The sequence below is a fragment of the Asparagus officinalis genome, chromosome 4, assembly GCF_001876935.1.
Source record: "Asparagus officinalis chromosome 4, Aspof.V1, whole genome shotgun sequence".
Taxonomy (NCBI): domain Eukaryota; kingdom Viridiplantae; phylum Streptophyta; class Magnoliopsida; order Asparagales; family Asparagaceae; genus Asparagus; species Asparagus officinalis.
In genome coordinates, this window is record NC_033797.1 from 126,186,766 (window position 1) to 126,213,258 (window position 26,493).

A 26,493-nucleotide genomic window follows, 5' to 3' on the forward strand; every position below is an offset into this window, starting at 1 on the left:
GTCTCTACCACATGTTGACAGTTCGGAGCAACGGGAACATAAGAAAGAAATATCAACTCTCGCCTTGAAACGAACTTTTCAATGAACTCTTTACTGATTTCTTTCAACAAATAAAAGACCTAGACATAACAAAAAGCATGAGAATGAACATGAAATGTATGAGTTAAAAAAATAAAGATATTATTCCAGAAAATTTTACTAGGCACTTGCAAAAAATAAAGAATATGCAATCTCCAAAAGCAGCAACTTTGCAATGTTTCAAAAGGATAATATACTCTAGGAAGGATGAAATATATCAACCAGCTTCAACACTTTCATATATGCAAACATCTAAATAACCAGGCTTTCACCCATTATCTATCAGATATCAACCATTTTGTTCTGACAAGGAAATGATAGTTGTGAAACTCTCTTCATCATTTATCCTTACTAATCCAAAGTTTTTCTCACTTAAATTTGAACATCCGATGAATATTCGGCAATAATGCCTTTTCAAAACAGTCCAAAGCACATTGTGAAATTATGTCCTTTTATTTTCTATTTTTCTTGTGCGTTTATGTAATCGATGGATGAGCAGTTTTTTCCATGTTAATGCAAATAAACAAGAGAAAGCATGGCAGTTACCTTTTTTCTTTTTAAATGTAAAATGAATTTTTAAGGATAAACTTGCGTCCACAATCAAACACTCTTCGTTGAGAGTTTAAGTGACCAACTTGTGGGGCCAAACAGATAGAAGATGTGTAGAACACTAAATGCTATGAGATAGATATTATAGATGGTATTATGAGTTCTGATAACAGTTACCAGACAACCACCATACTAATTTGGATATTCTATCGTCTAAAACAGTACCAAAACACCATTGCATAAAGCTTGCAGGCAGTATTACAAAGCACAATCCAAGTTATTACACCATGGATTATGATGATTAAAATACTAGGCTGCCGGAAAAATTGAAACAAAGGAGAAAGAGATATTGTTAAAATCCATCAAACATCAGTCAAATAATCCACAGAGCAAGGAAGAAACTTAAGTCATTTAACATGAAAACCTAGGAGTCGGGTTTACCTGTGCAGGTGAAAGAATGATTTTGTTTACATCCATGGATTCTGATTTATTATGCTGATACGAAACCATAGGCATAAAATCCCAAAAATCCTTTGGCAGTACTTCACTCAGACTTTTATTTCTAAATTGTCTTGGAACCCTCTCATTAATTTCTGCAACTATTGCGACACATTTCTTCCCTTTTGAATCTGTCTTCCCTTTTGAAACTATCTTCCCTTTTGAATCTGTTAGCAAAGTTTCAAACTTGATTGCTGGGTACCAATACTTATTCTGAGAATTCTTCTGTTGACAAGTGATAATGAATATTCTGGCAACGGATGACAGGAAATCAAAATATAAATGAAACAAAAGTACGACACTTACAGAACAATATTTGCAGCTTGCTTGATTCTCAACTGATGCCCATTTCTTTATGTAGAATAAGGTTCCCAAAAAAGACATGATGGGTAAATGATATGATTAAATAAAGATATCAATATGCGAGAGTTGCATAAATGTTATTCGGGAATACTCTAGCATGCAATACTCAGAAAAAAAATCCAGATGTAATAGAGATCAAAATTTGAAAACATAAAGTCTTCCCAATTCTTTGCCTAAGACACTATACAAAGCGCTAAACTAATTATCTGTAAATATCTATAAAAGTCTTGCAGTATAGTAAAACAAGTAATAATCCCGTGCTCGCACGTGTTGTTTCGATTTCTTCCGTTTATATATGTTGGTTTATATGCTCTTCGAATACGTTAAGTTACTCTAATATACTAAGAGAGATGATTGATTATATTTCTCAGTAGACCATAACTTATAGATCATCTATTAAAGAATACATTAAATATTTAAGAAGAAAGATACAATGAGTACCTCTTTTTGCTATAAAATGAGAAATTAGATTACTTAACCCTCAAATCTCCTTTACAAATCTAATAAAAATTTACAATTTTTAAATACCAAAAATCGACTGAGATTTTAATATCCTGAGATTTTAACCAATGCTCATGTTTGGTACGCCTGGGATTGGGACACAAATAAGATTAGGACTTTCCTTTAATCCCAAAATAGATAGTAGGCAGTTCCACCATCTCCTAGTATTAAGGACGTACGATTTCCCATGAAGATTATGCCCTCCTAAGTCATGCATTTCGCACGCCAATAATATATTATACTATTATAATATAATATGTTGAATTAGGACGCCATTTGTAATGCTATAATTTTTTGAGGCAATATTTGTAAAGTTTTGAGGGTTGTCTGTAATTTTCGAACTTTGGTTATAAAGTTTTCAGAGGGGTGTGCTGTAAAATTTTCGTTGGGTTATTTGTAAATTAGAGAACATTTATGGGGGATTTTTGTAAATTATTTGGGGTTTTTTGTAATTTTGTAAACTTTCAAGGGGTTGTTAGTAAATTTTTTAAGACATTGTTTGTATTGTTTTGAAATTTTCAGCATATTGTTACTTTAGCAACTTTCATGGTGCTAGTTCTAAAATTTTCAAATGGCTATTTGTAAAAATATTAAAAAGATATTTGAAAAGGGACTGGTTGTAAAATTTTCATGGGTTTGTTTGTAGAAATTCGGGGGTCCATTTATAATTTTGAATATTTCCAAAACTATTCGTATTTTTTGGATTTATTGATTTTAAAGGGGCAGACTATTTGTAATTCTCATATTTCTTAGGGTTTGTTAGTAATTTTTTAATATTAAGGGGATATTTGTAACTTTCATGGGCTATTTTCAATTTTCAAATTTTTTGTATGATATTGTAATTTATGACATTTTCAAGGGGTTCTTTGTAATGTTGTAATATTTCAAAATTTTAAGTAGGGTGTATGTCATTTTCATAACTTTCATTGGCCTAAACGTAAAATTTTTAAAACACAGCTTGTAAACTTTTCAAGGAGAAATTCGTAGTTTTTGGAACTTTCAAGGGATAACAACTACGAATGACATAAAGCCCACTTATCATACGCTACATAATACAACTCAACGCCTAATACTAACTGGACACCTATTTTTGTTGTGACCCGGTTGATCACATCTACTGCACTTATTTCTCCTCCTAGCTCCTTCACGTCCGTCATCCATACTATTTCTAATACGCACGGAACGAGGGCGCCCCGCCGATCTTTTATACAGTGGAGGTAATATCCGTGGCCCATCTTGTGTCCAATGTCGACTATCGTATGGTGGACGAAAACACTCTTTGTAGGTTTGTTGATAGTTGTATGCAGAATACCAAGCGTCGACAAATTCATAATGTGAAATGCGAGCACCACCCTGTAGGTCGGAGCAAGCTGCTACAACATGTGAACAAGGAATCAATTGTAGTTGCGGTACATTGCAAGTGCACGTACAAGTGTGATCCACCAACATATTGACTTTGTAAGAGCGATTTTCTCTATGGGTTATTCCCTCGAGCACCTCCCATTCATTAAAACAGTATCGTACAACCTGAAAGGACCGAGGTTGTACAATCCGAGCCGCTAGCATTTCATCAACCTTCGGAGCAAGCTGGGAGCGCATATTTTCACCAAGTTCTCGACGTCGAACAAAGAATTTATTAAGCCTGTAAAAAGTTTTAGCAACTAGTGCCTGTATTGGCATGCCGCGTGCTCCCTTGAGCACGCCATTGAAGCTCTCAGACGCGTTCGTAGTCATCATACAGAACCGTCGACCGCCATCCTCACATAAAGCCCACTTATCAACATTGTTTGGACCCAAACTAGTTTCGATCCAATCATGTGCGGCTCGTGAAGTGAACTTGATCCTCTCTCGTATTTGTTCATAAACATATTTTTCTGTTGCACAACCGGCTTGCCAAAGTAAGTCTTGAACCTGAGCGTTTCCATACTTCTTCTTGAAGTTGTCTCTAATATGTCGCAAACAATAGCGATGTGCATGTGGTGACGGAAATGTTGTTGGAGTGCTCTTGAAATTCCTTTCATCCTATCGGATATGAATGTAATCTGCCGCGTTCCCACACTAGGGATATGATATCTAATGCATGCAAAAAACCAAGCCCAATTCTCTGTATTTTCAACATCAACCACTGCGAATGCTAAAGGAAACAACCCGCCATCCGCGTCAACTCCGGTTGCAACAAGCAAAACGCCTTTGTATTTACCATATAAGTGAGTTCCATCAATGCTAAGAAGAGGACGGCAATGACGAAACCCCTCAATACAGGGCCCAAATGCCCAAAATACACCGGTGAACCGCCGTTCTCCGCCATCAACGGGGTCCGAAGATACTTCGTAGACAGTCCCCGGATTTTCTCTTTTGAGTGCTTCAAGATAATGAGGTAAAATCTCATACGAATTATCCCAATCCCCGAATATTTTTATCATCGCCTTCCTCCTAGCATTCCAACACTTGTGATATGATACATCCAAGTTGGTGGCTTTATGCACTAAAAGACGGATATCTTTCGGCCTTAGATCAAGATCCTCCCTCAGATGCGGTAAAATCAATCGATATATAAAAGAAGAGGACGCATTCTTGTTATTCATCTCTAATCGAGGATTGCTACAAGTGTGGAGTCCATTGTATGCCGTGATTTTGAATTGCCCACCTACTCTTGAACCCGAGCGTGAATTAAGCTTCCACGGACACCTCGCATTGCCGTCGTGGTGTCCACTATTATCTTCGACATCGTCATCTTTGCGATAGAAACAAACCACATTATAGCTTGTAGAATTATTTTTGGTTGGCCTGAACTTCACATTTTTTGCAATGGAATACGTGCGAATAGCATGGATCAATTTATCCTTACTCTCGTAAAGATCTCCCTTGATGAATGAGAAGTCCTCGGCCTGTGTATCAACACCGCTATTAGTGCCAATAGGAACACTTTCCATCGCGGAGTTATCAATCCATTCATCTCCTTGAAGTTCATCGGGCGGCGGATCCTCTAAACCGACATACTCATTATTAACATAAGCCCCGTCGATGTGTTGGATTTCCCCGTCATCACGATCTATCACGGTCATGCTATTAATTTGTAATCCCTCCTCTTCATCATCATTCTCGGATTCAACACTTGCATTATCTTCTTGAATTCCCGTGTTAGTATCGAAAGCATTCGAAGTGCCCACGAACGAAGGACCGCTCATGTATTGTGATTGTGTCCAACATTCATCTTGTTGAGGAGATAAAAAGCCTACAGAATCAACTTCAGGATCCTCCAACATGCGGGAATACATTCCTTCGTAGTTCAACGATTTGCCCAAATCTCTCTGATGTTTTTCAATGAACAATTCGACCGAACGCTTCTCGTCGTGTAAGACATGAATGAGACCCATATCGTAGTCACTTGATATTTGAATGCCACTTGTTCTGTTCTCCACAACAGGATAATTGCAAACCACACTGAGGTGATACTCACGTGAGTTAGTTAATGTAAGTTTGTGTAATTCATTAACCAAATCATCGAAAGTACACGATTTTGTTATGAACAACGGTCTCGTCGTGCCTCCTTCATAAACGGGCATATTATTCTCGAGGTAATTAATCTTCCCATCATAAGAACAGAGAATTACAATTCGATCATTCATCGTTACCTCTGAAGAGTGAAAAATTCAATATCAATATTACACGAAAAGCCAAATAAATATTGATTGTTACTAATTTTTACATTTAGGTAGTAACTCTAATTTCCACATTAATTGATAATTTCACCTCTAAATACGCAAAATTATTTAATACGTCTTCACAAAATTCGTAAATAATTCACAATTAAATTCTAAAATCTAATTTATATCATACATATGCAAAAATCTAAAATCTAATTTTTCTTCACAAAATCTAAATAATTCACAATTAAATTCTAAACTCTAAATACAATAATTTTCGAAATTATTGATAATTTTTTCTCTAATTTGACAAAATTATTGATAATTTACACACTAATTCTTCACAAATATCACAAAATTATTGATAATTTTCCTTCTAATTTTCACATTTATTGATAATTTTCCCTTTAATTTTCACATTTATTGATAATTTCCAATCTAATTTTCACATTTCTTCACAAAATTCGTAAACAATTCACAATTAAATTCTAAAATCTAGATTTCTACATGTAATCACAATCAAATAGTGGGAGAATACAAAAATTAGAGGGTATAGCTTTTTTAGAAAGAATTTACCTTTTTTTTTTGAAAATCTTTTTTTGGAAAAAACTGACTGAGATCTGACCGGAGGCGGCGGTCGGAGGAGGCGGCGCCGGCGGCGGTCGGAAGCTGGGGCACCGGCGGGGGTCGGAGGCTGGAGCGGCGGCGGTCGGAGGATGGGGTGGCGACTGAGAAGGCGGCGTTTGGGAAAGAGGCTGAAATATTAGGGTTTGTGTGGTCTGGGATCGGGTGGGTCACGCGCTTAAATAGGAGGCACCAAACTCCACGGGAGTTCAACTCCCGTGGAGTTGCAGTGCCAACAATTCCAGAGACTCGATCTCTGGCAAATTGTGACTGCAACTTCACGGGAGTTGAACTCCCGTGAAGTTGCAGTCACAATTTGCCAGAGACTCGATTCTCTGGAATTGCTGACTGTAACTCCACAGGAGTTCAACTCCCGTGGAGTTTTAAGCAGAAGTTAAGCTTCACGGGAGTTGAACTCCCGTGAAGTTTAATTTCTCCATAAACTTCACGGGAGTTGAACTCCCGTGATGTTTCGAAGATTTTTTTTACAAAAACCGACCTGTTTTCAGCGCTGGGCTGAAAACAGGTCGGTTTTTGCAATTATTATGAAAAGGGTCGGTTTTTGCAATTAAATGTGTAAAACGGTTGGTTTTGAAAATTTGTCCTATTTTCAAGGGACTATTTATAAACTTTATGGGTTCTATTTGTAATTTTTGAATTTTTCAAAGGACTTTTTGTTATTTTTGGATTTTCTAGTGATTGTGTAATTTATGCATTTTAAAAGGGGCAATTTATAATTTTCTATTTTTTTTGAAGATGCTTGTAATTTTTGGATTTTGAGGGGTTTATTTGTAATTTTTGATTAGAGAATTTTTTACGTATCTCTGATTTTTATGGGCCTGTTTGGAATTTTGGATCTAGCGGTAGTTCGTAATTTTTAGAGTTTTAGAGAGTTGTTTGTATTTTTATTTTTATTTTTTTAGAGGGTTGCTTGTAATTTTTGGATTTTGAAGGAAGCAGTTGATAATTTTCTAATCTTGAAAAAAAGGACGACATTGATTAATAAAATCTTCAAATATTATGGATAATTTTATCTTGATAAGGATTCTTAGGTAAAGAGAAATAGAAAGGAGTTTTGATTAATAGAACTTTTGTAATAATGGATTTTTTTTTAATTTGATTAGGATTCTTAGGTGAAGATAGGATTATGTATCAATGTCTCTAATAGGATAGATGGACACATGGCAACATTTTTGACACATATGATGTTTTTTATCCTTGTAGTAGTTCATCAATCTACTCCTCTATACTTGAAGGAGAATCCAACAAATCACAATACTGTAGCATAAACGGCAAATCAAATCTAGCCCTCTGCGTTCAAGTATAATTTATGCTACAGTAATTTAGTGTAGCATAAACAGTAAATCAAATATATTTCTCCATGAATGGAATAACTATTCATGCTACAGTAATTTACTGTATCATAATCAGTAAAACAAATCAAATGTATTAAAACTTGGCTACTTCTTTTAAGTATAGAGGAGTAGATATGATTTCTAAATCCAATGTATTAATACTTGAATCATTTTTTAAGTATAGAGGAATAGATATGATTTTTAATTTTAAACATACAATAATTAAATCAAATGTATTAAAATTTAGAGGAAGACAAATTCAAAATGCAGTGATTAAAAATAGGGGGTCGTGCTTTGCATGGGGTGCGCACTTTTATATATTAAGAATGGATAGTTATAATTTATATAGAAAGAATGGATAGTTATATATAAAGAATGAATATGATTATGAGATTTTCTTTTTTATGGATAGTTATAATTTGATCGGGTTTGCCAAATATTTTATTATTAAAAATTTTAATTATGGATAGTTTCTATTTGATGAAGATTCTTAATTAGGTAAAGATAATGTAATGTGTCCACGTGTCATCTTCTGATAAGGTAGTAGGAACACGACCATTTTTAATATGACATATTGCATGTATTTAGATGAGGACACATGACCATTTTTAATATGACATATTGCATGTATTTAGATGACACGTGTCAGTTTTTTTGCATTTAAGAGAATCACCAATTTCTCATTATATATAAAGGAGGGATTACCGGCACATGTACTAAAAAGCATGTAAACTTCTCCAATGTTTTATAATGGTGTCCTCCAAGTGGAAAAGGTGGACATGTGTAGATTATGTTTCTGATACAAGTGTCTAACCGTGCATATTGAGTGGTTTCACAATCTCCAAGTAAAACAGTATAATCAACACCTAACTTTTCATTAATTGACTTGTCTCTTCATGTCAAACACATTATGAAGCTATGGAGGAATCAAAGCAAAGCCTTTGAACCCACTCCTCAACTTACCTGAGACCATGGTGAACAGGAATAAATAGTAAAAAGGCATGAAAGAGGCTTGATATTGTTCGGCAATGGTTCGGCAATAGTTTGCCATTGTTTATCTCAGACAAAGTAACAATGTTTTTCTCAATTCCTCACTCTTCCATAGAGAATTCAGGTAAACATCTATAATCTTTTCCAAACCTAACAGGAAGAGGCTAGTGATCCTGCCCACTTTAGACTATGAATTGGAGTCAGAAATTGAAATTCAGTCTGTTTCTATAATATTCGCACCAGGGAGGTGACTTCAGCAAGACCTCAACAGCTAGAAATAATAATAAAGACCTCTGCTTCACTTTGCAAAGATGACTCATCCTTGTTCATAAGGACAGATGACACAAGCAAATTCAGGTAATGGTACCTACAAACCATTATCCTGAAAGCACCAATCTAGTATTTTTGGTCAAATCTAATCAAAAGAGACTTGAGTACAGAAAAGGCTAAAGCATATTCTAAATGTTAGAATGACTTCTTAATTGTGCTTGTTTCTGCTCTACTCTTGCTTCGATAAGAAGGTGAGTGGAGAGGAGAAAGAAAGGATAACAAGCAACAAATGAAAAGGAAAAACGCCTACGAGCAACATTCTTATGAATTACAAATTGGAGAATTAAAACCAGCATTTAGCAAATATTCAAGTGTGAAAAAAGATGTGATGAAATTGTACTTGAGGACTATAAAGGAAAACAATTCAATAAGATGCCAGACTTTGCAAGTGTGCACAGTTAATTACCTTATTAGACCCTGAAAATTTCAAATGCTTGACTTTGGCAACTTTAGATAAAAGATTTTGGTTTTGTGGCATCTTTAGCTTCTCAAATTTCATCTTCAGCAGCAGTCTCTGAAGAGTTTCGATTTTTTTCTGGTGACAGAACGAAAACATGGATAAGCACTTCCAAGTATGAACAAAAGTTTCATGGCTACCCAAATGCAACCATGTAAAAAAGAGGCAATGGAGCTTTCATGAGGTGAAGCACACAAACTAAAACCAAAAAATTTGTACTGCAGAATGCAGCAAGTTGCTGCTTTTATCATAAAAGAATACATTATAAATACGAAAAGGACAAACATAAATAGCAGTTGTTTCATGACCTTAAACACGAATTTGGTAAAACATGGTCATGATTTGTAGTAACCCATGAACAAATTAACTTTTATTTTCCTCTAAAGACCATTGGGTACAAAATAATAAATTGATAGGGGGCATAATTCTCAATCTTTAAGCTTGTGTTCAGCCACCTGGGGTTTTGATGCCTTTGGACCATTGGAGGAGGTTGGCGCCTGCTCATGAAGAGGGTAGTTAAAAGAGAAATTAACCAAAACAGAAAAAAGCAAAAAAAAAAACAAAGAAGGTAAAAGGAAAAAAAAGAAGAAGAAGGAGCTCCATCAGGAACTTATTCTCCTCCAAATTCTCTGCTGGAGGTCAAAGGAAAAAGGAAAAGAAAAGGAGAGAGAGAGAAGGAGCTCAAATTGACACTCCAACCCAAAAGCTATAAGGCATAAATCTTCCCCTCCTTACCCAATTCAATCTATAGTATGGACGATCAGGAACAAGTTTGATTTTGTTATTGGCCAGAAATTATAGAATAATGCTGCCTGAATTTTAAAAAGAAAAACCTTGGACCGGCAGACTCAGTCTCCAACAGGTCCCCACCGCCATGTGGTCATCCACGAGCGCAGAGGAGGTCCAGCACGGCCATAGAGATTGAAATACCCAAAAAAATGAAAAACGAAAAAAAAAGAAAGAAAGAAAGAAGAACAGTCATCATACAGAGAAGAGAAAGGAGACGATAAAAGAAGAGGAAAACTTACCTTATACCCTCAATTGACTAAATAATTCAGAGAAGCCCAGTCTGTGTAAAGGATTCAAGGGTTTGACTATGGGAAATTAGTTTTTAGACCGCTGAACTGCCAAACTATCGCTAAGCTATCCAAATTCAGTGAACAAATCATAGTAATTGGATGGATAATTTACTCTGACCCCTGAAGTTCGCTGAAATTGTTAACAAGTCCAATCAAAGTAAAACAAGACTACAAACTAAAGGGAAACATTTAGTTCAGACCCCTATAATTTTAAGAATTTGCGGAAAGGTCTAAATTGAGTAATGTAAGGCTAATGTGGACCTAGATTATGAAGTGATTAGTATAAGTCTACATTACATTAGTTTGGAATTAACCTTACAATTCTATATGATAGGATCTTATGAATATCGAGAGGGTTCGGATTGGGGATATTGCAATCAGTTAAGAGGTGAGTATATTTCTCACTAGTATTTTTATAACATAAACTGCATTATATATTTTATTAATAATGTGCTCGAAAAATAATTACTCTATTATTTTCATGTATATAAAATGAAATGTGATATGATCTTATATTATTCTGGCAGCCTATCCCATAATATGATTTTGATTTTGTATGAGATATGAAAAGTAATTTTTTATTTCATATATAATTTGCTTGGTGATGGTGGTTATCGTGCGATATCAAATAAATATCAATATTGCTTCATTCAAAAGCTATTGAAGGAATAAGTATTTGAAATATGTTTCAACGGTCTAACATATTCAAGAAATTTTTCTTGATTTGATATTTGAAACAAACATAAATAAAAGTGAATTCTATAAACTGCTTTATTTATATGAAGAGCTTCACACTCGTTCATTTGATTCGAAAGTGTTATGATTTTGATAAAGTGATCAAGTCGTATCAATATTATTTTGGTACAAAGTGATGTGTTTTTGAAATAAAGTGATTGACAAATGGTATCAAAGTAGTTAGACAGCTATAAAGTATGGAGCTAAGTGTTATGCAGGACTAAGTGTTACATCGCGTGAGCGCGGTGGAAGTCATCTCTAGAATCCATAGGAGCCACCTCTAGAGTTTACATTGTTTGTCAAAGATTTTTTAATGCTTTAAAAACCCTCAAGAAGTCCACTATAAAGTAATGTGTTTGCGTCTGTCATATGGTATAGAACACACATTTATGTGATGTGGCCCTTTTGAGCATATGTGACGTGGTGCATTACATTCCCAAGTATCTATGCTACATGGGTGCTTCTAAAATATGGAGCTATACCCGACACGCGTTGTACTCATAGCTGCAGTCATACCTATACTCGACACTTCTCTCCTTACACATGCATATTTATTCAAATCTATACTCAATTATACAATGCATGTTTATATTTAGAAACACTTGTCATGCACCTCTTCGATATATATCTTACAATTCGCATCCAATTTTGTAACTTGTTCAATAAGGATCGAGTTTGTTTCAGCAATAAAACTATGATTTAAAAGGATATTTACATATAGAACTTAGAACTATGATTATATCTCATGAGTTTTAACTGTGTCATTGTATCCTACCTTTCAAAATTTTGTTGTGTCCCGCACCCGCACCCGCACCCGTATCCATGCAGCTTAGCCAGAAATGTGTTATGTGATATGTTTTACACATTCTCATGCTATTAGGCTATAATTTGTAGCTTTAGTGTGACCTATGAGGTGATTCTTGCAACTATATGAACAAACCATTGAGATTTAAGATTCTAACATTTGACTATGAATTTAAGAAAACGGTAACCATTTTGTTTTGCACAAAATTTTATTCTATTTTTCTAGTGTTTATCTTACACAAAATTTTATTCTATTTTTCTAGTGTTTATCTTAACTGCAAAGATTTGATTTAGGAATTTACGACCACGTATTCAGTTTGCATGTAAGAATGAATTTCAAGCATTCAATTTGCAGCTAAGAAATCATTTAAATTGTGTTTCTTTTTTGAAAATATTAATGATGGTTTCTTCTGTGTAAATTATGTTATTTCAGAACTACATGTGCAAAACTTTAAATTCCCTATTTTACTCTATTAAACATCTAAAAAGCTAGTGGGAAGCGTTCTCACTGAGCTTTAGCTCACGCGGTCATTTTTCAAAATTTAGATCCTATGTAGCTTCGTTTACAAGCTGGATTTTGAGCAAGGGTTTCACTAGGAGATGCTATGGGGAAGCCTCACTTTTGCCTTGTGTATAGCCGAGCAAATCACACTTGTGTTTTTGTAAAACTCTTTTGACAGTGATCTGTTAGATTGTAAGTACTGGTTATGTATATAGTTTGCTCTAAACTTCTATCATCAGCAAGTTCCATATTATTGTAAAAAAACTTATGTGATACAAAGTGTCAGGCACGTGCATGAAACTTAGTCTTGTGCACGGATCGTTGTTTTCATGTAACCTTGATTATCTTTCGCTACACTTTTTTAAGGCGTGACATGATTCGTATTGGGAAATATTTCCGATAATAAATTCATGAAGGAAACAGTGATGAGAACAGAGGTCTTTAGAAATGTTATGAGCATGTAGCCACAAAATATAAAAGCGCATGAAAATCCACCCAGTTCTATTACAAAACATTGTGTTGTATATTATAGTTCACACCCCAATCCTTAACGTCCAAAACAAGAAAACCTATTACCAGAGTTAGACAAATAATGGCCCTTCTAGCCCATTCACATTTCAGATAGAAGGACTCACAGACTAGGGAGCTCAAGAAATAGGGTTAGCAAAGTATTTTCATGCAAACTGCTTTTATTTGCAAAGATTACTGTTAAATTTTTATGGGTTAATCAGCCTATTGCGGATAGACCCCCTGTAGTTCCATTGTTGCAGATAAAACCCCTAAGTTAACTTTTTTGACTTTTTTACCCTCAGAAAAAGAAAATTATTTTTTGACAAATAAACTTCCTGAGGATAATAATAATTCACTCCGGGGTCTATCCGCAATTGGGCGATAGTACATTGGTCTATCCGCAATAATAGAACTACAAGGGGTCTATCCGCGATTAGGCAATAGTACAGTGGGTCTATCCTCAATATCCTTTTTTTCTTGGGAAACATGAATACAGGATGTAAGATGAGACATCTTGAATCCGGAAACACATTATTAAGAAGATATAGCATGTTTCCGTAAAGATAGAAACATCTCGCCAGCCTTTGCTGAAGAAACGCAGAGAAACTAGCACTGCTTAACCAACGATATCAAAAATGCTGAGGCAAAATACAGGCGTAACCATAGTCATCAAGTTCACGACTCGCTATTAGGATTGAACTAATGAAACTTCTTTGTCAATCATACCTTTCAAAGAGAAACATCCTAAGTTATAGTAACCTGCTCAAAAAAAATGAAAGTTTCTTCAGAGTCATACAGAGGCTCTCAGCTAACTTGCTTTACTCTCAACTAACTTGCTTTACTCTCAATTAACTTGCTTCTTCCTATCCACTTTTGTGAACCCTAATCTAATTTGAAGACTGACAGGATTCTCTTTCTTCCATTCGTGCATATCAACGATGATTTCAGGCCAGACAGAAAAGGATAATTAAGTACTGAGATTAGACAACATATTCACACAATATAACTCAAAAACAATCAGCAGATAACAATGTCCTTATGGGACATGTGTACATATTCATTAGGTAATGGGAAGTAGATAATAAGAAGACCAACACAGTTAACTACAGCAAAGAATAACAACTACAGTGAATGCACTTATCACATATAATGGGCAATACATCACATAAAGCTACAGGACTCACCTTAATCTGCATATCCTTCCTGGTCTGCTTCTTAATAGATTTGCATCCCGGACAGATTTGATTCAATATATGAACCACTTCATTAACTAGGTATGGGTGATAAATGGTTGCAGGAAGCTTTATTACCCCAAAATGACCTAAACAGATAAAAATACATATTTCATCTAATTATATAGATAAAATAATTAAGCAGATCGGTGAATAATATTTGCATTTGGCTGAGGCTACCTTCACAATCTTTTGTATTTGTTGATCCACATGTTGTGCATTCAGAGGATGCATTTGGTAAACCCAACTTCACACTGTTCAGATCACTGGAATCGTTGACATTAACTTGGCTAAACTTTTCCTGATATAAGCATAAAAACTTGAAATATTAGTACCAAGGAAAATAAGAAAGGAGGAGAGTGGAAAGAAATAAAATTGTTTCTGTATAAAGTCATCGACTGCTCTCATGGGTGTTACCTAATTATACCATAAGTCAAAAGGATAACTTTTGAATAGATAAATAAAGAAAGAAAAGTAAGGTAAGTCATTATAACACTAGTACAAAAACAGTTAAATCCATAAGACACAATTCGCTGTCTATACTACATTCTGCAAACCAATTCAATAATTAAATAAAAATTGTCCAGGTCACACAAATTTGGTATACAATTAAAGTTGCACAAGAATCCAAGTGAAATCTAATACTTGGTGAATAGAAGATACCAAGTGAAGCACGAGAAAGAGAGAAGAATAATGGCATGCAGAATGTGTTATTGATCTTTGCATTTCTTTGTTAACATGAATTTTCCTCCAGAGAACCCAACCCCCCCACCCCCGCCAAAAAAAAAAAAAAAGTTCGGTGATGCATAGGTTAGATCACAAGGAAGCAGTAACGAAAATAAGGTATTCCCCCTTGATAGTAGAAAAGTTTAATCTATTTGAAATAATTAATTTGATTCCTTATGAAGTCTTCCTTTGGGCTTTTAACCAAATTTGCCTTGAGGGCGTGCCAAATATGCATTTGCATCCCGGACAGATTTGATTCAATATATGAACCACTTCATTAACTAGGTATGGGTGATAAATGGTTGCAGGAAGCTTTATTACCCCAAAATGACCTAAACAGATAAAAATACATATTTCATCTAATTATATAGATAAAATAATTAAGCAGATCGGTGAATAATATTTGCATTTGGCTGAGGCTACCTTCACAATCTTTTGTATTTGTTGATCCACATGTTGTGCATTCAGAGGATGCATTTGGTAAACCCAACTTCACACTGTTCAGATCACTGGAATCGTTGACATTAACTTGGCTAAACTTTTCCTGATATAAGCATAAAAACTTGAAATATTAGTACCAAGGAAAATAAGAAAGGAGGAGAGTGGAAAGAAATAAAATTGTTTCTGTATAAAGTCATCGACTGCTCTCATGGGTGTTACCTAATTATACCATAAGTCAAAAGGATAACTTTTGAATAGATAAATAAAGAAAGAAAAGTAAGGTAAGTCATTATAACACTAGTACAAAAACAGTTAAATCCATAAGACACAATTCGCTGTCTATACTACATTCTGCAAACCAATTCAATAATTAAATAAAAATTGTCCAGGTCACACAAATTTGGTATACAATTAAAGTTGCACAAGAATCCAAGTGAAATCTAATACTTGGTGAATAGAAGATACCAAGTGAAGCACGAGAAAGAGAGAAGAATAATGGCATGCAGAATGTGTTATTGATCTTTGCATTTCTTTGTTAACATGAATTTTCCTCCAGAGAACCCAACCCCCCCCCCCCCGCCAAAAAAAAAAAAAAAGTTCGGTGATGCATAGGTTAGATCACAAGGAAGCAGTAACGAAAATAAGGTATTCCCCCTTGATAGTAGAAAAGTTTAATCTATTTGAAATAATTAATTTGATTCCTTATGAAGTCTTCCTTTGGGCTTTTAACCAAATTTGCCTTGAGGGCGTGCCAAATATGCATTGTATTTTCTCAAGCCAATACTCATGGAATGTAAGCTCGCAAGTAATTGTAAGATATATTCAGTTGAATCTTGCAACTATTTTCTTTCCAACAAGACTTTGGTGCCAAGGCAGAGATAGGTTTACTACTTTAAAATTTCAAACTTTTCAGAAAGGTGCAACTCAAAATCTGGGAGCATTGCCTCCATTGATATTGTATACAGACCTATGTTTGACGACAAAGAATTTCGTTGACTGCTAACTGCTCAAGCTTTAATGCACGGGCAGGAAGCTTGCCTTGCAAACTTGTTAAATGATGGAATTATTCTTAAGACTTTCAGGTTAGGATTTTATTATGTATGCTCCATAAAATTCTAACTTTGAGAGAAAATTTTGGATAAGAGAGATGCATACTCAGTAGATTAAGAAAAGGGCAAGTAGCAATAGGTCCCAGCCTTTTATAACCCTATCTTTCGGGGCCACCAAGGGGAGCTGCCGGTTAAATCATCATCTCCACGCTCCCCTTGGAGGCTTCATTGTCATCATACTTTCACCATGCTGAAAGTCATTTTCCCATCATAACAACAGCATTGAGTCAACCATTGGGAATAAAGCAACCATGGTTTAGAAATAATGTGATAGCCCAAATATAGTCCCACATCCGATAGATGTGGTGATGTAGATGGGTTTAAATAGCAAGTCATGGAGTCAAGTTGCAACAATGGCTAGCCCTTTTTGGCAGTGTATCGAGCCATGCATTGCACTCGGTGCTTACATCGTGTCAGCGGACTCATAGACTCACGGTGTGACAAATGGCATTAGAGCAGTTAGCTAGCCGGACGAGTGGAACTAAGTGTTATGCAAAACTAAGTGCTACATTGCAAAGGCAACCCATGGGAGCCACATCTAGAATCCACATTGTCTAGAGGTGATATTGGGACGGACAAATCATCATACTACCGCGACGAGAATGCCGCGTATTTAACGTGGGGCGACTGTGATAGCCTAAGTGTAGCCCCACATCGGAAAGATGTGGGATGGGCTTAATTAGCAAGTCATGGGTGTCAAATTGCAACATTGGCTAACCATTTTTGGCAGTGGATCGAGCCAAAGAACGTGTTGCCCTCGGTGGGTCCCGAAACTTATATCAGCCTAGTGTGCTCGCAGACCTCAAACGTGAAAATTGAAGAACAGAGGATAAATTAAACAATATACATTGTTGCCAAAGAAAAACAAATGTATACATCATCGAAGATTTTGTTGCCAATTTTAACTATGTTGGAACAGGAAAGTAGTATAATTGCAAAGGCACCAGAAAAAGATTTGTATTTCTTTTCCAAGCTAGTACCAATGCATCAATGTTCGTTCGCGCTTTTACTCCTGTTACCTCTAGAGATAGCAAGAACATGCATGCTTCGTTTGTCTATATCTAACAACAAATTCTTTCAAGTCTTCATCTTGAACATTATATTCATGCTACATTAAACGCCAAGCTTTCCAACAGGGACATTACATATTACTATGTCCATAACATATACTCAAACCTTGCCCATTGTTGAGGAAATGACAACTGTCATGGTGTGATCGTATCTCTTTGATTTTGGTTGGATCCCAACATTGCACAAATGCTTCCAAGGAAGCTTAGTATATAGAGAAACATTTAAGCCATTAAGAAGGGATTGGAGTTAATTTTGGTCAAGTCAACATGTAGATATAAGAAAACAATCTGATAAGTTGTCAGAAGAATCTATCCTTACTTGGAAAGAGAACTGAAATTTTTCCTAAGTTTGCACTTATCTCCTTAAGCGACTAATGCATTTTACTACAAATCATAAAACAAATTTGTTGGAATATATATCCATCATCTATACTGTTATTCTTGCCCTGTGAGTTGAAATGATCACGGCCATAGTTTTGAAAGAAGCCCACTGCTTATGGTACTTCAGTACGTAGTTTTGAAAGAAGCGTACTGTTTATGGTACTTTAGTATGGTAGCTCATACCAGATATTGATTTCTCAACCTGGCAGTAATCAACCAGGTAACCCTATAAGGGTTGCCTTCTTTAATTAACCAGGATATTTGAGAATATTTTCAATTCTATGATTTAGTGACTTGCAAAGGATTAAGGTTAGTAGAGGGCAATAAACTATTCTAACCAATGGCCATAGCAATGAGTTTGAAAGGAAACAAAGAGCAAAGAGAATGGAAGAACCAATGGGATTTTTGTGGAGGAATTCAAAACAAAGCTGAGTTCTTCTCTACTATTTTAATATTACATACTCGGTCACTCAATGCTCTCCCTGGATGTAGCTGGGTAAGCATAACATTGTTATAAATATCGCCAACATGTCCTGCCATGTGGACTGATGTCATTTTAAGCATTCATACTGTTTTGGAATCAACTTCCCTAATATGTTGGTTTTGATCAGATAAATCACCTTACATTTTACATCCATACATTGTATTTTGCAAAGAATTATATCTGCATTGTGATTGATTTATCTATTTACTGTTTATTTATGTTCATTTCTTACAAGTCATAAAAGCCAAATGTGTCGATCCTTGTACTTTTAGCTGCATAACATGAAGCCTTCTTTAACAAGTTTATGCTTAACAATTTTATTAAATAGATAATAACTAGGATGAGATAACCACATTAAATTCGTCGGTGCAGGTATATTAAAAGTATATAATTAGATTCTATACAACATTTAGAACCTTGAAGAAAGCCTAGTTTTTCTTTTTCTGAATGTCATTAAGGTCCCACGAATCAATCCGGCTAGAGAAGTTACTGCAGAGCTAACACATACTCAGTTTCAGTGCAACTTGCAAATGTTCTAGAATCCATAGACATCAATAACCCACTTTCCATATTAACTTCAGCTGGAACCAGCCTTTTTTAGATAAAATGAGATACAAGATCAATAAGACCAGCACTCTGATTGAGATTCTAAAATACATGACTAAAATTAATCTAAATATCACCACTCTTAATAAATATCATAGATTCCCATGCAGCATACTGTGAATAGAAGGGTCAGAAAATACTGAAAAAATAAAGTTAGCGCTACTGTGAATAGAAGACGTGGAAATGCACATCACAGATACTTTTATATAAAAAATACTGAAACCCATGGCATCAAATACTATGATGTTAGCTGATATATGACATCACAGCAGGTGTTCTGCAGATTAATGTGTATGCACAGTCAAGATATGGGTATTTGCATAGAAACAGTTAAACATGCAAGTAAAATAATTGAATTAACCAATCTATATCATATATACACATATGCACATACAATGATTGTAATCCCCCTTTTTGATATACTAGTATAGTGCACGTGCTTTGCACGAGAGCATCCCTGCTTTATTTTATGTTTTTCAATTTTTTTTTGTTGGCTACAAAAAATGAAATGACTTGTATATCAATATAAATTTTGAACAATTAAAATTTTATTTATATGAATAAATTATATGATAAAACTGTATATAAATAACTACATGATCAATAATAGTTTGGATAATTATTATAATTTATTCATAATTATTAAAATAATTATAATATATTAAATAGTTTTTTCTCTTTAAAATATAATAATATTATACTTAGGGCAATTATAATACTCTAAATTTTAATTTAATAATTAGTTTATTACACTATAAGTAAATAATTTACTAAATTGTATAATTATTAAATTACAATATAATTTATTAATTAAAAATACTATTAAATCATTATATTATTAATACTATTACCATTACAATAAATGCAAATTGTTTTTCATACTATTATCATATTTTTGAAAGGCTAATAAAATGTAAGGTAACAAGAAGTCTTTCATAAGAGGTGAAACTCAAAGTTGTAAAGCATAAGCCTATAATTTATTAAAATAATTATAATATATTAAATAGTTTTTTCTCTTTAAAATATAATAATATTATACTTAGGGCAATTATAATACTCTAAATTTTAATTTAATAATTAGTTTATTACACTATAAGTAAATAATTTACTAAATTGTATAATTATTAAATTACAATATAATTTATTAATTAAAAATACTATTAAATCATTATATTATTAATACTATTACAATTACAATAAATGCAAATTGTTTTTCATACTATTATCATATTTTTGAAAGGCTAATAAAATGTAAGGTAACAAGAAGTCTTTCATAAGAGGTGAAACTCAAAGTTGTAAAGCATAAGCCTAATGAATTTTTGTTATTTTTATTTTTCTAGAATTTTAAATATTGTGTGGATATAAATTAGGGATAAATTTCAAATTTTCTATTAAATAACATAATTAAATAATAAAATAATAGTGTGACCAAAGGTTTTGAAAAAGAGAGGAAATGTATAATTAAAAAGAGGTTATATATAATTAGTGAATGATTAATTATAATTAATGACATATTTGAGAATTATCAAACTTTAAAGGGTAAAAATGGAAATCAAAAGTTTTAATAAGGCAATCCTCTTTTATATGTAGTACAGATAATGTGCACTCAGACACACCTGCGCTACACACGCATGCCCAGACACCGCAACCCCCCAAGCCGTCCCCATGTGTGTGCGCACACAAGCATGCGCCTACACACGTAGAGAGAAGGGGGGAGGGAGGAGAAGCACCATATGCAATGGGGTAAAGGATGAAGTTCCGAGTTAAAAGAATAGATGCAGTATATGTGAATTCTTCAAGTATACACAAGATTAAAATGATATGGAAAAAGTTGTACTTGTTAGACAACAAGTATTATACGAAAGGTATCTTTTAGTACACACCAGGGACAACAAAAAAACAGAAGATGAAAGGTATCTTTTAGTACACACCAGGGACAACAAAAAAACAGAAGATGAAATAATTCTAAATACATACAATATCAGGTCCTGTCATCAGATCAAACTTTATGCCAAGTAATTGCGCTGATGGAACCATCCGCTCTGAATTTAGATCTTTCTCCATGATTGTGTGTTGACTAGACTGGCCTAAGAAAGAAGGAATCAGTTAAGAAAATTCAAATTAAATACATCTTGCAAATAATAAGGGCAAGATACCACGAAAACTTAGTTAAATTCAAGTATTTATATTACCAAACAATCAAAATACCATTGGTGAACTAGATTGTCGATCACCGTATTTATCTCATAATTAGATTTTTCATACTTATGTTTCAATTGCTTGGATGACTCCTGATCCAATTAAATACTAATTGGACTGCTAATCACTTCTAATATTTTCCCTCAATTGATACAACGAATTTTGCTGACATGACATAAAAAAGCTCTTGATCATTTGATATGAAGGATTCTTCCCATGGATATTATCATGTCACTTACGGAAATGCATGTTTGTGACATATCAAACAACTTATGCTAGGTAATTGTATCGTATTTGACATTTTGTTTTGGAAATATTAACTTGTGATGCATTGAGTAAGTTGTATTGCTTAAACATAAATGAAATTTTATAATTTAAATTGACAAAAAGCATTGGAAGTGATTAGCGGTCCAATTAGTATTTAATTAACTTCTCATCCAAACAATTAAAACATAGGTATGAACGTCCAATTATGAAACAAATACAGTGACTCATGATCCAATTAACCCAAATGCCATACGCAAAACAACCAAAGGACACATGTATATCCTAAGAAACTTGAAATTTTAAAAAGTAGTAATACCCAAATCATTTTTCTATATGACCAGACCCTAAGCAATGTTCTCATCTAAAGACCATTCGACAATATAGAGCTATTATCTCAAGAAGAAGAAAATGAAATATCAACACAACAACCTAGAGGCAGCTAATGCGGAATAGATTATAATAGTTATATAGTGAGCCTTGTAACTCGCTTTTCTGTGCATGTACATACAGCTTGATGCTTTATACATGGACTACATACTCTGCATTAGATGATCAAGAGAGAAGAAGCATGCGCAAGAATGATAGCTTTATATGTCTTATGTTGAATTTCCATGATAACCAAAGAAATAAATAGCATGTTAATGTTTCGAGCATCAAGAATGTGAAAAGAAAATAGAACCATGCAGGGGCCTGCGGAATGTGGGGGGGAGGGGAAGCCCTATTAGTTGGGAGCGTTTAGCTGATATTTATTTCTTGAAGGGGTAAAGTGCATATATACCTACTTAAAATTCTTCCAATTTCAGTTTCTCTAGCTCTATATGTCTAGAAACTTCGATTGCGAGATAACTATGTCAGTAATGCGAGTACAACTTTAGGGTTTAATAAGAATTAATCGAGGACAAACCTCTTGTAGTATTATCGAATAGTGAATGGACCCCTTGTACTTCTTGTGCACTGTTATAAATAGCGGTAAATAGCCCCGCAATAGCGGCGCTAATAGCGTTAGCGGTCCTTTCCCGCGACGCTAACGCCCGCTACGCTATCGCACTATAGCGGTGACATATTGCGGAATATGTCTGTTCGTAAAAACGGCCAATAGTGTGTCATAACGGTAAATAGTGAGCGATTGCATTCGAAATTTGCTTTTTGACTGCTATTTAAAAGCGGTTGAGGCTTATTTTTTTAAAATTAAACTCAACCATTGACCATTGCATTCCACCGTCTCCTGTGATTTTCAGCATACTTCCGCCACCTCTCATAGCCTCTGGTACCTACCTTGATACTTCTTCTCACCTCCTTCACCGTGAGCTCCTCTTTGGGTAGTCTTATCACCGCTAAGCTCTTCTTCTCGAAAATGATAACTTTTTGACTCCTCCAGTCATCTTCAGTATTATGTGATGGTTACATATCTATATCATGTTTAGGATCTCTTTAAATCATCTAATATGTACTTTTAGATTTCTTAGATTTTTCTTTAATTTTTTTAGTATTTATACATATCAAAATTAGACCGCTATTTGACTTTGCGCTTTTTACCGCTATTTTGCCACAATAGCCCGAAATAGCCTTAGCAATGTCTTACCGCTACGCGACGCTATCCGCTATCGATAACCTTTTGTTCTTGTGTGAATACACCCCCTTGTAATATTATGCTCAAGTGTGGATAGAACCCCTCCGCAAAATTTTTTTTACTCCTTTAAGTGTCAAGAAAGTTAGTAATTGAGGTCCGTTCGCACCAATAGAATTACAAAAGGCCCATTCGCCACTACAAAACCTTTTGACTCTTTTAAGAGCAAAAAGAAAAATTCACTCAAGGGGTGTTTCTGTATAATTAGAACTACACGTGTCCATCCGCAATTGGGTGATAACACAGTGGGGTCTATCTGCAATTAACCCGTTTAAAAAAAAGACTTGGTTTAATGGAAGATGGATACTTATATATAAGTATCCTTTAGTGTACACGTTGGTGAAGTCGGAATGCTATTGTAAACACTATATTGTAATAGGAAATATGATTTTGAAAGTCTTGTTTTGTAAGGACATTTAGATGCTAATCAATTGTGCTAAAAATTATATGTTGTTGTGTTTACTCAATTTTTGGGACCCCCAACCCCACCCGTATGCAAAATTCCTAGCTCTACCACTAGAACCATGGACCCAAATGAGTCATAACTAAAGAAATACATAGCATGTTATAGCTGGTCTCAAGTTTCAACAATGTCAAAAGAAAATCAATAAACTAAGACTCTGCACTACTGTGACATCTTCGCTCTAGTTAATGGGTAGATTACAAAGAAATTGAAGTTGGATTTTTGAAGAGGAAGAAGAGAAGAAAATAGAAAATAGAAAAGTTACCGGATGACAAGGGCAAGATATTACTAGCCAATAATAATCCCTAAATTGCACATTCATGATTATAACCAACCATTATATTGAAATTGGATCAACAGGTAGGATGAAGGCGGCCTGAAGTCTATATGGAATCCAATTTCAGAGCTCTAAACTTGTGCTAGTTCAGCTATTGATGAAAGTGTGCATAAATTCCCAAAATTAAATCCTTACAACAACGTCCACAATATGTGCCAAGTCACTAAATATTGAAACCCTCAAGTTATCCAAATCTATGTGAAATTCACTTATCCAAAGGTAATATAGCATAAAAACAGTGTATAGTTCAGTCAAGGTGGCCATTCTATAAAATAAAGTCCAACTTCAGATAAGTACAGTGGTGTCAATAGAACCATTGCTGAATATTTGCAAAGACATCCATATCGCGAGGTAAGGCAATGTCCTTATTATAATATAGTCATTTCAAATACAGAGTTCAATCATATTGCCAAAGAGAATCAACCTTCAGATGCACTTATTTAAAAGAATATATTAAAAGCAGGACACCGGTATCCTTCAGATACTCACAACAAAAAAGGAGATTTCATGTTTGGCTTAAACGAACTCAACTTTCTCTAAAATCCTTCATGCAAACTATATCAAAAATTGGAATTTACTTTTATGCTCAAAAAATAAAGCTCTAAACCCAATTGTACTTCAATCCATACATTCAAATCATCACAAACCCACATAAATTTCTCCACAAAAACAGCAAACTGAGGCACAAAACAGAAAACCCACATCCAAAAAAAACCACTAAAAACCCCAAAATTGACCAACCCAAAATCACTCACAACCTACCATGATCCTTTCTCAGCAAAATAGCAATCAAGAAAAGCAAATGGCATGCGTAACCAAATAGTAAAAGATCAAAATTGACAATTAAGCAAAAAAATTAAAAATCAAAGCTCCCAAAGTAGGCAAAAGACTTAAAAAGAGAGAGAGGCAAAGCTAACAGAAGTAAATACAAAGAAAAGATGTAATAATAACCTGAACCAATTCTTATAGAAGCAAACAAATAGTAGGGGAGAGAAAATCAAGAAAAAAATCTCAACTTTCTCTCTACCTCTTGATTCTCTTTCAAACACCGCCAATTTCTAACACAAAAAATCTCTCTTGGTACTTTTAATACTAAGTAGGTTGCAAATTTTTATAGAAGTTGATAAGCGCGAGGAGACGAGAAACCTTGTGTCAAGAGAAAGAAGAAAAGACACCTGATTCCGTAGAGAATTATGGAATTGCTCTCGCCGAAGGCTGGTCTACGGCGAGCCCCTTAGATCTGGTGAGTTCATCCTCGAACGGCTGAAAATTATGCATAGCTCCCTGATTTTGATTGTTATATTGTTCTTTAGAAACCTACCTTACGAATAATGACATGGAGAGATTTTACTTTTTGATTGTTTTATCTTCTTAGATCAGAACGAGGAAAGATGTTGATTAGGGATGAATTTGAGTCAGAGGCCTCAAAAAAGAGATATTTTATTGAAAAGGGGGAAAAGTTAAAAAGGGAATTTAACTTAGAAGTGGATCTTGTATAAGAATGTAGAAGAATGTAGTGGAGTTATCATTATTCTTTTAAAACTAATAACTAGTACAAAAATAAATTAATTAGGATATTATTCTCTTTTTTCTGTTAATCTTTTATGGAAATTTCTTATTAATAAAGATTGTTTGGATTTAATAGAAATTGGTAGAAATTATTTTTTGGATGAAATCACTTTAGAATAAATCTCTCGAAGTAGTTGAATTGACCTGAAAAATAAGATATATATTTTCTAACTAATTTTTTAGGAAGTGGATCAGAAACTCTACCTTTTTTATTGAAATTTAATTTTCTCTTTTTTAGGAAAAGAAACTCTTAAAAACTATATATAGTATCAATTTAATCAGAAGTATATGGTATTTTCTCCTCATTTGAAAAAGGAAAATTCCAATCAGTTTAGGAATTAGGAAATCAATTAAAAACAAATGACTCTTCCATTAATTTCAAGATTAATTAGGTTTAAGTTTATGTAATTAGTAAATTAATTGTAATTAGTAAATTAATTATAAACAAGTGAGGCTTTAATTAAATTTGAAGTTTATATTTTCTAAATTAATGTTTTTCACTTTTGAAGTATAAATAGTTAGTAACATATAGCAAGTAAGATAATTTTAATTGAATTCTAATTTTAATAGATTTAACACACTGCAGATGACTCGGATGCTTATAAGGTTCCAATATGGTTCCCACAATCTTGATTTCGATTCCAGACGGGTTATTAAAAAATTAATAGATTTAATTTTCAATCAAATCCTTAATGTTAAGAAATGACATTTAAATTCTTGTTTATAATTAATTTTTAGGAAAAAAATCGCCCAAGCATATTGAATCAATAGAAGGCTTTCAAATATAGTTACATCTTTTAATAAATTGCATAGATTACTTAGGTCTTTTCATTAGCTTTGGGTTAGATTTAGATCATTTAGTTTTTTAATAAATTTTAGTTAAGAGTGTAGGGGTACAATTCAAGCCCTAAAAACTACAAGTTGCGTATAAGGCCCTGTAATAGTTATAGTCAGCCTCCC

The 26,493-nt window shown here is 34.1% G+C and overlaps 1 protein-coding gene across 1 annotated transcript in view; it reads right to left on the minus strand.

The window, feature by feature from the left end:
- LOC109838092 (DNA-directed RNA polymerase IV subunit 1) overlaps positions 1 to 26,493 on the minus strand; it is a 57,488-nt gene that overhangs the window by 20,446 nt on the left and 10,549 nt on the right. The window contains exons 2-8 of the mRNA XM_020406561.1: positions 21,049 to 21,158; positions 15,404 to 15,524; positions 14,207 to 14,343; positions 9,342 to 9,470; positions 1,432 to 1,476; positions 1,069 to 1,350; positions 1 to 119 (exon numbers count right to left, since the gene is read on the minus strand). The exon at positions 1 to 119 is cut by the window's left edge and continues 25 nt beyond it. Of these exons, the coding sequence (XP_020262150.1) occupies positions 1 to 119; positions 1,069 to 1,350; positions 1,432 to 1,476; positions 9,342 to 9,470; positions 14,207 to 14,343; positions 15,404 to 15,524; positions 21,049 to 21,135 (920 nt within the window). The 5' untranslated portion in view covers positions 21,136 to 21,158. The remainder of the gene's footprint in view (positions 120 to 1,068; positions 1,351 to 1,431; positions 1,477 to 9,341; positions 9,471 to 14,206; positions 14,344 to 15,403; positions 15,525 to 21,048; positions 21,159 to 26,493) is intronic.